This window comes from Chelon labrosus (genome assembly GCF_963514085.1).
Source record: "Chelon labrosus genome assembly, chromosome: 3".
Lineage (NCBI taxonomy): Eukaryota > Metazoa > Chordata > Actinopteri > Mugiliformes > Mugilidae > Chelon > Chelon labrosus.
In genome coordinates this window covers 5,569,404-5,583,962 of record NC_140339.1, presented here as the reverse complement: position 1 = coordinate 5,583,962, position 14,559 = coordinate 5,569,404, and the positions used below count along the sequence as shown (strand labels likewise).

The window sequence follows — 14,559 nt, the reverse complement described above, 5'->3', positions numbered from 1 at the left end:
TTTGTGCAGGAGAGCTGACTGTGCAGCCAAAAAAAAACAGTTAACAGTGTACAGCAAAGACCGAACTGGAAGAACTTTCCACCCAAAGCATTTTACTTTAATCTGGTGGTATGTTAAGTGAATGTTTTGGGCAGTAATAGGCTCTTTTTCTGGAAGTACTGCGCAACCAGGATTCTTTAAATAATTCACATGTCCAGTTTACGGGTATAAACAGAAACTCCTGGGATTTCACCACAAACATGCTGCAGCTTTAATAAACACATCATTATGCTTATTTTCCCTCCAATATCTTATTAGGACTAGTTCCTCCGGGTTGTGCTTGTAGTAGTTTGGAGGCAAATCTCTTTTTATGTCAGTCAAATGGAAGGAAGTATTTCCCAAGTAAGGAAGGAGCCTTTAGGGATTATGTTATTGTTATCTCGGCATTTAAATCCTCAACCCAGCGACACACCAAGCCGACGACTGTCTGCCCCCTCTCCCCCGCTCTTCTCTTCCTCCTCATCCTCCTCGTTCTTCCCTACATGGCAGAAATAAGAGCATAATTGTTCTGCTTATCGTTAGTATCCTGGCATGAGTGACAAATGAATGTTGTGTTTCTCTTTCTCGCTGCCGGGAGTCTGGTTTCTGATGGGCTGTTCGGTGCGGCTGATAAGGCCGCCCGATAAAAACATCTTAATCCCTCTCTGATTAGTCCCGTGGAAATGTTGTTTTCCTTTGTCTGATCCAGATAATTCAGGCATAATGGGACAATTACAGCATCTCGTCTTTTCACATTCATCATTGCATGATAGTTTTGTAAACTTTTAAATGGGCTTGGCAACCGCTCTCAGACTGGAGAGCTCCGGGCCGCCACGTGACGCTAGCAGAGGAACGATCCAAAGATGGCGCTGAGTTGCTGCCTGTTTTATACAGGCTATACATCTCTGCAATGCACAGTATGAAGCTCATGAGCTGTCTGTTCTCAGCATATGTATTTTTATTAGAGACTAGTCAGTGTCGACTTGACTTTCATCAAACAACAGTCGACTTTAATAAATCTGAAGTCGTGCAACCCCTAGTGGCTGCTGCTGTAATTAGAAGTTCATCCATAACATAATGGCCCCCTTCTTTTGTTGGCCGGTCAACAGGGCGAAATTACACAGCTTTCCAGACCCTTGAACTTAATGTTCCATATCATCTTTTTGTAATTATCCAGTTCAATAGAGTAATCACTGGCATGCTGCGTGCATTAGGGCCTCTTTTCAAGCTTATGACAGCCCTGTTTGGCTCCTTCGCTTCGCGTCTAACAGCTCCCCGAGGGCAGCCACAGGAAACCCTCAACAGCCTCACACACACACAGCCACCTTTGAAAGCTAATGAAAGCTTTATTATGATATTATTATTTTCACTCCCGCTCTTAAAAAACGGCGGCGGCTCTCTCGCCCTCTCATTTCGCCTGGATTTCTACGTATGCGGCGACTCTGACCTGACGTGTGTCTCTGCTCGTGCAGCGCGTATGAATGGGCCGTTGACCTAAACCTACCGCACACATGCAATGCAATGATTCACACTCCTTATTCTAGGGAGACACACCACAACTGCTACCTTCCTAACCCATATATTTATCAAAGCCTTCATTATATACCCATTTTGATATGGGGACTTGGTTTTTGTGCCCAAAACGTGGGCCGATCCCCGCATTTTGAGCGTGTAAACAGATTTATGTCCTCACAACGTGAGTAATAGAAGTACATACGCTCACACTTCCCCTACAAGGAGCACTTGTGCCCCACTTTATTGACCCTCTCTGCTTCTTTTCCTGAACGGCATATTAAAGGCTATGTTCACAGCGGAGCTCTGTGCTCTTTGAAGTGTTCAAGGGCTGCAACAGATCCTCAAATATTGACTTTTAAGCCTTCTGGAGGAAAGAGGGAGCACAGAAAGATAAAGCAGAGAGAGATGGAGAGAAGCATGGCTCACACGGAGACAGATAGACAGACAGACAGACAGACTGAGGGAAGTGTCTTTTGTTGTGTAGCTCAGGTGGGAGTTGTGAGACGGCTGAATCTGCTTTGGCTAAATATACGTTTGTCAACTGCTAATGTATGATGCAAGTGTTTATTGATGTGGAGGAGGAATTACACAGAGATGAGGGATGGTGGTAAACTGAGCCAGACTCCATGCAGGGAAAGGAGATAGAATGACTTGTTATTTATCCTGTTGTTATGTTTTCCTTTCCTTTCCTTTCCTTTTCTTTGTCTTCCTTTCCTTTCCCTTTCTTTCTCTTCCTTTCCTCTCTCTGTCCTTTCCTTCCCTTCTTTCCTTTTCTTCCTCTTTCCGTTCTTCTTTATGTTCTTTCATTTCCTTTCCTTTCCTCTCTCCGTCCTTTCCTTTCCATTCCTTTCTCTTCCTTTCCTCTCTATGTCCTTTCCTTTCCTTTATCTTTCCTTTCCTTTCCTATCTCCTTCCTTTCTCCTCTTTGTCCTTTCCTTTCCTGTCCTTTCCTTTCCTTTCCTTTCCTTTCCTTTCCTTTCCTCTCTCTGTCCTTTCCTTCTTTCATTTCCCTTTTTTTCTCTTCCTTTCCTGTCTATTTTCTTTCTCTTTTCTTTCTTCTCTCTGTCCTTTCCTTTCCTTTCCTCTCTCTGTCCTTTCCTTTCCTTTTCTTTCTCTTCCTTTCCTTTCCTTCTTTCCTTTCATACTTTTCAGCTAAATAAATCACAGCTCACCCTCCTCCATCCTTCTCCGAGAGAAACCCGGAGCCAGAGCAAACCTCTGTAACACCTCTGAGCAGGCGACTGTTTTCAGTTTCAGACAATGCCCCCTTTATTGAAACCCGAAGACGGAAGGTAAAGAAAACATCTCGGGGCTTTATAACTTTTCTCAGGAACCGTTTTCTCTGCAGCCTGCGGGTCAGAGCGGCCACTCTGTTGCTGTTTGCGGTGCGGCTGTTTCCAAGTTGAAAAGACGGCAGATAGGCCAAACTTACACTCAAACAAACATGATTCCACACGCAACTACAAACACCCGCATACATAAAATTATGTAAATCAGAGCAGGCAGGTACACTGGGCTCACCCACACACACTGAATATAACACTTTGTGCGTGTTTCACCTTAATCTCTTTCCAAATCTGGGTCCTCCCGGCTATGTGTGCACATGTTTGTTTTGTTGTCGTGATGCAAAGTCTGATTCACCCGTCTTATCTGTGTTCTTGTCACTCCTCTGTGTTTTCATGTGTTCATTTACATTCTGAGCATCCAGCTGCACGTAGACAGGTGAGAGTTGTCAACAGAAGCCTGGAAAGCTCCGCGCTGTGCTTCTTGATAGTGGAGCTACTTCCTCTTCATCACAAACTAACGTGCTTTGTGAAAATTTTGTCACGGCAGAAAAGAACGGAAATAAGATTATTTAAAACTCTTATCAGAACCCAGACAGTCCTGCACTGAGCAGACTTTGGTGAATAAGAGCTTTTAAATTTGGGAAACTATAACGCCACGTCTTGCAGCGACTGCTTGCAGGTTTATTTTTACGTTCTACATCCAGCAGCTTAAACAGACTGTGCTTCGGTCAGACCGAACCACTTTTTTTTTTAGTTTGCAGCCTCAGAGGAAGGGAGGTCACAAATTAAGGTAAATCATCAGGATGGGGGGGATAGTGACTCTTGGTTTTAGGCCAAAAAGGAAACTCTGACATAATCAGGTACTGTAGAAACACATGTGGCAACAGTTGCTTTTATGGGTCTGTAATTTCTGATTTATTGTGCCTCTGCTGCAGCGACAGCCGTGTCCAGAGGTATTATGTCTCCGGGTTGTCCGTCTGTCCGTTCCGTTCTCATAAAGGCAGTATCTCAGGAAAAGCTCTGTGGGAATTTGTTCAAATTTGGCGCAAACGTCAACTTAGACTTAAAGATGCAAGATTCAAGGTTGTCAAATGCTCTGCAACAATGCAACATCATTACCAGTAATGAAGTTCTTGGTGCAAGGAGCCCACTCCACTTCACTGATGCAAAATACAATAAATAACATTCATTCAATGTCTGTAACCGCTTGTCCTCTGGAGGGTCGCTGGGTTGGGGGGACTAGAGCCTATCCCAGCTGTCATTGGGCTAGGACAGGTCGCCAGTGTATCGCAGGGCTATCTATTCGAACCCAGAACCTTCTTGCTGTGAGGCGTCAGTGCTAACCACCACGCCACTTTGCCGCCCAATAAATAACATGAAATAGAATAAAAAAAAAAAAAAAAAAAAAAAAAAGACATGTACCAAAATAAGATAAATATATAGAAACAGAATAAAGTGAAATTGTGCATGTGTGGCGGTTAAGCTGTTCAGTCGCCTGATGGCTTGTGGGTAAAAACTGATGGAGCCGCCTGCCAGACGGTAAACAGACGGTGTAAATAGTCTATAGCTGGGGTGGCTGGGGTCAGAGAGGTGCCTTCCTCCTGCAGCAGCGCTGGCTGTAAACTTAAAGACGAACTCATGGGAATTTGTCGATCACATCTTACTGTGATGATGGTCTGGAATTAATGAGCTAATTGTGAAATATTATATATTTTTTAACCTAATTGTCACTTTTTATTAAATTCCTAAGGTATTCTGTACATGTGCACCGATCAAGGATAACATTACCACCACCTTCCTAATATTGTGTAGGTCTCCCTTGTGCCTCCAAAACAGTTGTGACTCATCAGAGAACGGACATGGGCCTTCTGAGGGTGTCCTGTGGTGTCTGGCAACAGGATGTTGATAGTGTGGGGGTTTTGGGTCCTATGGGTTGAGGGGAGGGGCCTCTGTGGGTCATCCCACAGATACTGGATCAGTATGGGATCTTGGTGGGCACATTGCTCTGATTGTGGTGCAAGGTAGAGTTGCCTCTGCCAAAAAAAAAAAAAAAAGAAGAGAAATTCAACAGTAAAAGTTGTGTCACAAGGAAAAATATAAACTTTAATGTTAGTTTTCATGCAGTAAATGTTGTGAAAACGTCTCTTTTGACCCAAGCGATCATATTTTCTGAGCTGAGAAAGTAGTTTAGTCACTTAACCGCAACCAAACAATGACTCAAACTGAAAATAATTATCCAAAAATGAAATAAATACTCTGGCTAAAAGGCTGGGGCTTCATGTTGACCACCGTTTACCCTTTCTCCTCTGAATGTGGTTGCTCTGAGTGAATGTTAGCATATACATGATGTTTTCTGGTAACGATCATAAAAGGTCAATTTGGAGGCCAGGTCAACACCTTGTGCTGTTCTACATGTTGTTTTTTTTGTGTGTGTGTGTGTGTCAGGCTGCATCCTGCTGGGGATGGCTGCTGCCATCAAGGAGTGTCATTGCTATGGGGTGGGGGTGCCTGGTCTGGTCTAGGTGGGTGCTACATGTCTAAGTAACATCCACACCAACGAAGGCCGGGAACAGAAGTTTCCCAGCAGAACACTGAACTGTCAGAAACTGCAACTTGACAGGTCGGTGGAGGCATATGACTGTGAGGTGGTTTCCCAGAAAGAACTGTCATATGGTTACTGCCTTCTGAGAAAGCAGAGAGTGTTTTCAGTCCTTACTCCTCCAGTCAGTTCATTCTAGCTAATAGCAAGTTGTTGTTGAGGTGCGGTAGATCAGTTGAACATGTGAAAGTGTGTCTACAGACGAGCTCGCAATTCAGTTTACACACAGAAACACACTTTGGTTGTAAGTGAATGATAAATGAACTTAACCATCTTAAGTGAGAGCTGTTTCTTTCTAATTTAAGTCATAGTTCTCTACAGAAATCTTCCAGAAAATGTATGGAAAAAGTTGGGCCTGCAAAATAAACTGTTGCCATACAATAGTTTCTCTACCAGGTTGCTTCTGAGTTGTACAACTGCCAGCGTTTGACCTTTTTTTATATGTATTAGTCACCGTAAACATCTCCTGTCATCAAACTTCATCCTGGAACATCAAAGGCTGCGGGTGCTTTTGTTTCCCGCCCTCTGATATCCCACAATGAAGACATAGTTTTCTGTTGACTGCGCCGACTGTGCCAGCGTATACAAGTCGTTGACTTTCATTGTGTGTCTCTTGCTCTGGGATGAGCTGAACCCGCAGCGCCACTGACTCATCCCTCTCTAGATGGAGAGTGGCCTTTTCTGCAGCCTATCAGATGTCACAGGGCTCCTCTGTTGTGGTCGCGGCCATTCACAGCGGATGAATCACATTAATAAAAGCCATCTTTGCGTCGCTCTGCGGCTCGGCTGAGGTCGGCTGGTGGCATTTGAGCGCTCGGGAACCTGAAGACGCGGCGGGCTTCAAACAAACGGCTGGATGTTGATGTGTTCTTGTTCGTGCGTTGCGGTGCACATTTAGGGGATGCACGTCTGCTGCGTGCGCCATGCCTCTGCTTATTCTGAGAGAGATAGAGAGAGAGATAGAGATAGAGAGCAGGAGCTTTTTGGTGTTTTGTCTGTTTTAAAAGCATCCTCGACTAAAAAGACTCATCTCTAAAAAAGTCTCATCCTGCCGACTGATCCTTTTCCAAAATACACACACACACAAATAAGCAGAGGCTTGTTGACTCATTATTCTGGCAGTGAAGTGCTTCTCAGGCCGTTTTATCAGCCGATATCTTGGTTGAAGTTGTAGTTCTTTTAATCACTGCAAAATAAATAAATAAAAGAAAATGCACAGGCACATTATTCTCACTTAGCGCAGAACGTTGTGTCTGTGTCCTGACCTTGATATCTAATAACGGTTTATTTATTTGAATGCGCTGTGGGTAGAGTTACATTTTTGGTATTTGTAGGCGTTAAATTGACACCCGGAGCAAATCGGGCTGACTAACAAGCAGCGAGAGAAGAGTCAGACTCAGACTCAGATCTGTCACTGGAGCTTTTTGTTTTTATATATACATTTTATATTTTTATTACTTTTATCACTAGACCTCAAAGTCTCAGCAAAGTACAAAGTACATTAATATGCTGCTGGGAGCGTGCAGCAGCACATGGCCTGTTTGCTTTAACAGGCTGCACTGATACGTGCATGTTAAAATGAAAAATGTCTCCCTCTGGCGGTGGAATCAACAACTGCATTTCCACAATTCTCAAGTACATAAACTCTTCAAACACTTTTATTGTGTATTATAGTAACTATGATGATGAATAACTATATATGTATCTTCATTTCACTTCTCATTTTATTTGTCTGTGTCAAAATATCACTGCTTCCTTCTGCACCAATCAGGTACACGGGGACACAGGGAGAGAAATGGAATAAGCAAAAATGTTTAATTTTTTTATTCTAGTCTAGTGCCAACTGCCAGAGGCCCTGACCTCAAGTGTAACTCATCACCCGGTTAGCTACCCCTGTCACAGTTAACCCGATCAGCCTACATTAAAGAAAATGAGAAGTGCAGCAATTACGGGAGAAAGGAAGAAAATTGGATCAAATTTAAAAGCCTTTTAGACGTGGAGAAAGCTCGGCTACGGAGGAATTTAAATGAGGGCGCTTTGTGATTGGTATATAATAGCCAATATATCTGGGTGATAGCCAGGGATCCTTTTAAACACGGATTGTTCATATATCAAAATTTATTTACCAGTCCAGCAGATGAGGGAGAAATCCGTGCAGTTTGATTGGTGGCATGCTGTAATGGCTACTTGTAGAGGCTCCAAATGAAGGACGGGGTGGATTGAAAGTTTCTCTTTTAATTTCGAATTAGTCAGAAATTTGACCTCAGTCAAAACTGGTTCTTAAAAAACAAATATAATGTGCTGGAATACTAAATACTAATACCTAAGATTTACTTTTCCCACAAAAACTATCCTATGTCACAATAGAAGTGTGGGTTTCTTATCCATTTTATTCATATTTTACATAACCTGTCTTCACACCGATCAGGCATAACATTATGACCACCTTCCTAATATTGTGTAGGTCTCCCTTGTGCCTCCAAAACAGTTGTGACTCATCAGAGAATGGACATGGGCCTTCTGAGGGTGTCCTGTGGTGTCTGGCAGCAGAATGTTGTTAGTGGGGGCCTGTGATGGGAGGGGCCTCTGTGGATCATCCCACAGATACTTGATCAATTTGGGATCTAGTGAATTTGGAGGCCAGGTCAACACCTTGTGCTGTTCTTCAAGTTGTTCCTAAAGTGTTTTCGTGTGTGTGTGTCTGTGTCATGCTGCATCCTGCTGGGGATGGCTGCTCCCATCAAGGAGTGTCATTGCTATGGGGTGGGGGTCTGGTCTGGTCTGGTCTAGGTGGGTGCTACATGTCTAAGTAACATCCACACCAATGAATGCCAGGTCTAGAAGTTTCCCAGCAGAACATTGAACTGTCACAAGATGGTCAATGTTATTTACTTCTCATAATGGTCATAATGTTGTGGCTGATCGGTGTACTGGGTATTTTTTCATGTTAGAAACCTCCTTTAGATTCTCTGTGAACGTCACACATGCGCATGAACACACAGTAACAGCTCTTCACCTTGCATCACCTACGGTACCCGCCGTGCGTCCAGCTGCTGTGAAGTTAATCACAGTGAAAGAGAGTGTTTTCCATCAAGATGCCTCAGCCTCTCCTCCGTATTCATCATCAACATGCCTGCTCTCCTCTTATCGGCTGGGTCACTGACACTCAGAACACACACACTAATTTTGGCGTCTTCATTATATCTGTTTAAGAGATGGAAACACACGGTGTGTGTGTGACTGTAGGAAATGGGATTTTAAAGAATCATAATCACAGCTCTTTAGGGAAATCTCTTTCTCTCTCTGTGTCTGTGTCGCTGCTTGGAGGTGGATTTATCAGAGCTTTTCCAGCTGATAGTCCATGTGCTGTTAGATGAGAGCGTTGATAGCTGAGCCCAGCAAAAAACCAAAAGCAATGAATCACGAGCGGCACCTTTTACCGGCTCCAGCAATTTTAAGGAAACAGATTTGTTTCAAGATTCAAATATTTTCTGCCTTGAAAAAAATTAAAAAATGCAAAAGATATCTACTCCTCCTCCTCTTCTTCTTAACTGCGCTATATTACTCTAGCTTTTCCATTTTTTTCCTTCCCCTCGTGTTAATTCCGTCCTCAGGCTTACCCCAGAGCCTGGCTGCTGGTCGAGGCCTCCGAGTGAGAGACGCCGCTTCACGCTGCAAGGACAGTTAGCGACTTGTGCGTGATTACAGCAGACTAGATTAGGAAGGCGAGGTTACCGATCAGATTATTACTCCAGACTTTTTGAAGCATCTCCCTACACGATTTACATCCCTGGGAAGCACGAGAAGAAAAGCAGTGAGATGAAACGGAGACACATTTGTTTACTACTACTGCACAGATATCAGTTATGTGCTTTGACAGGTGGGATTCATTAACTTGATAATCGAATGTGGTTAACCCCCCCCCCTCCTCCCCCTCCCCATCCCTGAAGCATGTGTTGTAATCCCTGTGGGACCCCTCATAACTCTGCCGGCTCCGCTTCACACACACCTGAGGAGGGCTGTAATAATCTCTAACAGTACTCCTTCCTTGAGCACATATTTCTATCTCTCTTTTCTATCTGTTTCATGTGCTCTCACAGCTGCCGCTCTTGTCTGTGCTGATCTTTACACATTGTCTCTCTCTCTCTCTTTTTATGTTTTTTGTCTGTTCCTGGACCACAGTGCTCGTTGTGTAGGAGGTGCAGTTTTTTTCTTTTCCTTTTCATCCGACGTCTAAAGGGACGTCTTTTGATATCTTGTTATCGCAGAAGATCGGATTCGGCTCCCGTCACCTCGGTGTTGAGCGCTGCCGCTAAGAGACTCTGCGCCTGTAGGCGGTCCAGTCCGTTCCCCCCTCGCGGTCGCCCCTCACCAGGGGGGCTTTCGGTCAATCTTTCCACATCGCCGGGTATTGTGCGGCACCGTGGACCGTCTAAGCCCTCATCTCACTGGTTATCCCCTCTCAGACTCTCAGCCCCCCTGGGCCGGCTCCAGCCACGCACCCTGACTGTTGCCTCACAACTCATGATAAGCACATGATGTGGCCATGGCTCAGGTATTAGCTCAGACAAAAAAAAAACTGGGAAAACAGAGAGACAGAGGGATAAAGGCGAACTCACTGCACATTTTCTATTGTGCTGCGATTAGTCATTCGTGTCCAAACGTCTGTTATTGTGGTATTTTGTGACAGTTCTTTAATCTAGACGTTTGACAAGTAAACCTCAAGTGCATCTTTGGCACACCTGCACATTTATTCCTCCTTATGTCGCTGTCAGATGCCGTAATCCTATATAATCTGTACACTTTTCCCAAACACCCACTCCTAAAACACACACGTAGAATTTTACTCTAATGCCTGTGTGTCTAAGCATTATAATCTGTCAGAGTGGACAGCCCACTTAGTGTCCCATATGCCTGAGAGAAGTCCACTTTCATTGTGTCTTCTGAGCATCCTATCCTCGTAGAGCAGTTATGTATCCACGCTCGTGTAATGGTGATTCATTTTACATGAGCTTTATGCAAAAAGAAATTATCACAATGTCTGGTTCTCTGAGGTATTAATATGTAAGGCTCCTATTCTCCAGCTCGCTCGTCTCTCTTAACCTCTGTTCGCTCTCATTTCCGTCTCTTAACCTCCTCTCCGCTCCTCTCTTTGATAGAAATAGTCCATTTGTTAAGAGACTATATATATATATATATATATAGAGAGAGAGATATATGTGTTCATATTGGATCACAGCAGTTCCTGCTCCAACGCGCTGTAACCTCTTTTATTTCGTATTTTTCTTTGTCAGCTCGACTTCTGATTAGAGAACAAATTGCTACCCTACATGTAGTCTCTCTGGAAAGATGGAGGAAGCTGCGAAACCCTGCTGGGAACCTCAGAGTCTCTTCTCTTCTCTTCTCTTCTCTTCTCTTCTCTTCTCTTCTCTACAGGGGGACTGAAATGCACAATAAAGTACTTTCAGCTCTTTCTCTCGATTCTCAAATGACATCCACTGCAGCCCGACTTTGTAGATGATAATGTGCTGAAACGGTTGCAATCCCTCTGCAATCCTTTGTCTATTCCATGATCTCTTGTTGTCCGTCCCACAGATACGTTTGAGGTCCTGATGAGGCAGGCGGAGAATCACACCAACGCTGTCCTCCAGGAGTCGTTCCGCCACGCGGCCGATCAGGCTATGGGCGCCGTGCGGGAGCTCTTCACCGATATTGGCCTCTTCCTGCTGGGCTCCGAGCTCAGCGTTGATGACCTGGTGCAGCGGTTCTTTGACGCCCTCTTCCCGGCGGTCTACAGTCACCTCATCAGCCCGGGCCTCGGCGACGTGTCGCCAGGCTACGGCGAGTGTGTGAGGTCATTAAGGCGCGACGTGAGGCCGTTCGGTGGGGCGCCCAGACTCCTGGCCGATCAGATTGCTCGCTCGGGCCACTCTGGGAAGCTTCTGCTTCAGGCGCTGCACCTCGGCATCGAGGTCATCAATACCACAGACCACTTACAGCTGAGCCGCGAGTGCAGGCGGGCCCTCCTCAAGATGCACTACTGTCCTCACTGCCAGGTATGGATGCATGAAGCTGAAGCGAGTGTATTGATCTGAATAATGAATTAGTGAATCTGTTTTTTTTTTTTTTACTGGCAGCACAGATCTCACAGTAATTTACTTTTGCAGGGCTTAACCCAGGCCAAGCCCTGCATGGGCTATTGCCTCAATGTGAACAAGGGGTGCTTGGCGAGCATGGCGGAGCTCGACCCCCACTGGAGGGAATTTGTCCGCTCGCTGGAGGGTCTGTCCGAAAGGATGCGCGGGCCTCAAGATCTCGAGCAAGTCCTCCTGGGAGTTCACGCGCTGGTCCGCGATGCCATTGGACACGCTCAGAAAAACGGACCCCGCCTCACAGCGCAGGTTTAAATCATTATCATTGTTTATGACGGTAGACTGTGGTGGAGCTCTGCAGAAGGCGAAAGCCAGCGTCGCCTCCAAATCTGTTTGGGGGACGGAGACGCATGTGGTGTTAAGAGCAAGTATAAGTTGCTTGAAATTGCACATATCAGTCAGACTGGAGAAGGCCAAAACTCTCCAGAAATACACGAGAGCCGCGTTGATGCACTCAGAAAGTATTTAAACCTCCACACATGGGAGGACTCTGGCGATATCTCAAGTAAACAGCTACTCCTCAGGCTACCAGTAGTTTATCCTCTTTTATAGGTGCTCCTTATCCATCATCACCCTCCATAAAAGTGCATCCATAAAGTCTTTCTTTCTATTTTGATGCCGTTTGTCAGGTTGTTCCTGAATGCCACTGTGCTAATTGAGGCGCCACAGCTCCATCTAGTGGCTGACCAGAGTGGCAGCCGCTTAATAGACTGAACATGCAGCACATTGAGAAATTGGAGATGATAGGCTTGGCTGCACTAAATGGCCTCAGTATAAACATCTGTCACTCAGACGTCCAAAATAAAGCCTATTTGTCATGCGCCGGTGAAGTTTAACAAGATTTGCAAAGCTCTTAAAAAATGCGTGTTCCTCCCTCAGTGTTTAGACTTTAATTTGTGTCTGTCTCATCGGGTAATAGGTGGACAAACTGTGCGGCCCACCGAGCAGGAAGCCGGCACAGTCAGTCAGCATCCAGCACAGCAGCAGAGAATCCATCCCTCTTAAATCCCCTGTCAGAGTGTCGGGGGACACGTTCGCTACCAGGAGAAGGTAAATCGAGAAATAGATGTGTGGGGGGGAGAAAAAGAAAAGTGTCACTTTCAAATCTTTAGTTGTCAAATGTGCAATTAATATGCAAAGCACTTCATCATGCAAGTTCAACTCTGTGCTGATGTGCTGATGTGCCGATGTGCGGCTGCTGCTTTTTCAGGGACTTTCTCAGCAGTCTGCGGCTGTACCGGACGTATTATGGCGGCCTGGCCGATCAGCTGTGTGTGAATGACCTTGCTTCCAGTGACGGGACATCCTGCTGGAACGGAACCAGTATTGTAAAAAGGTTAGTTTTAAAGATATCAGTAATATCGTTGGGTGAAAAACTTAATAAAAACCAACATCAGCGATCGAAAACCTTCTTCTTAAAGGTATTCCTTGTGTCCTGTGTGGAAGCCTCTAAATTTGTGCAGGTGTTTTCTTTGCGTGTCTGATGTCTGAAATCGTCATTTCACAGACATGGATGATAATGCATATACTTTCACATCCCAAAAAGTGATGTTACAGTGAAATTGAAGAGTAGAGTTTCTTTGTTTTAAAGGTACACATGATGAAACAAGAAAGAAGCAAAAATCCCCTTTCGCTCAAAATATGTTTTGCTTATTGTTCCTCCGCTGGGATGTTTGGGCGCCCCTGTGCAGAATGATGTACGTGCAGAATTTGACACCGGGAAGCTGCTTTGACAGCTTCTCTGTGCTCACCTTAAATCTGAGATTAACATAACATAGCTAGACTGGAGGATGGTCCTGGTTGAAAATGCAACTCAGGGGATTCAATAATTTTATTGCAACGGTGCTGTCAGGATAATAAACTGGGTTCTAGATTCTTATTTATTGCTATGAAATAGGCATTAAAATTATTGGGGCGGAGATCTGATTCCTGGTTCAAGACTTCAAGACTGACTTAAACAGTTAAACTAGCTAACAAGGATAATATACACTGATCAGGCATAACATTATGACCACCTTCCTAATATTGTCTAGGTCTCCCTTGTGCCTCCAAAACAGTTGTGACTCACCAGAGAATGGACATGGGTCTTCTGAGGGTGTCATGTAGTGTCTGGCAACACAATGTTGTTAGTGGGGGCCTTTGGGTCCTATGGGTTGAGGGGAGGGGCCTCTGTGGATCATCCCACAGATGCTTGATCAGTTTGGGATCTAGTGAATTTGGAGGCCAGGTCAACACCTTGTGCTGTTCTTCATGTTTGTTTTTTTTTTTTTTTTAGCTGTTCCTAAAGCCTGTGTCTGTGTCAGGCTGCATCCTGCTGGGGACGGCTGCTGCCATCAAGGAGTGTCATTGCTATGGGGTGGGGGTGCCTGGTCTGGTCTAGGTGGGTGCTACATGTCTAAGTAGCATCCACAGGAATGAATGCCAGGTCCAAAAGGTTCCCAGCAGAACATTGTATTGTCACAAGATGGTCAGAGTTACTGACTTCTCCTGACGGTCATAATGTTGTGGCTGACCGGTGTATTTGCACAGGTCTTTGTAGTGAAATCTCAGTTTGCATGGGGTGAAGTTAAAGGTTTTCAGCTGCAGAGAGATTTCTCACTGTGCTTTCCTGACATCAATAGGTTGTTCGTACACCACTTGACCCTGGTCAACCACCCCCCCTCCCCACATATAAACTGCACCCACCCCCCCACGCACACAAACAAGATGACAACGATGTAGAACTCCTCAGCTGTTTGCGCCCACGTTCATAGATCTTGGTTATGAATGGTCGTGAACCGGAGCAGACAAACTGGCTCCTTTCACAGTATCCGTCAGCGGCCTTGTCTCCATTACATCACAGCTCTCGATCTTACCTATGCTGTCATCACTCAAGGACGCCTCCGTATATCCTCGGCCCGGGGTTGTTCCTCTTAACTGTCAGCCCGCTGCCAGCGTTATAGACGCGGCAGGTGGGCCTCTTATTTCAAACCACGCCGAGGCTGGAGTT

The 14,559-nt window shown here is 45.1% G+C and overlaps 1 protein-coding gene across 1 annotated transcript in view; it reads left to right on the top strand.

The window, feature by feature from the left end:
* Positions 1 to 14,559, top strand: part of gpc5a (glypican 5a) — a 133,728-nt gene that overhangs the window by 12,260 nt on the left and 106,909 nt on the right. The window contains exons 2-5 of the mRNA XM_084541018.1: positions 11,014 to 11,474; positions 11,586 to 11,819; positions 12,490 to 12,620; positions 12,781 to 12,906. Coding sequence (XP_084397144.1) covers positions 11,014 to 11,474; positions 11,586 to 11,819; positions 12,490 to 12,620; positions 12,781 to 12,906 — 952 coding nt within the window. The remainder of the gene's footprint in view (positions 1 to 11,013; positions 11,475 to 11,585; positions 11,820 to 12,489; positions 12,621 to 12,780; positions 12,907 to 14,559) is intronic.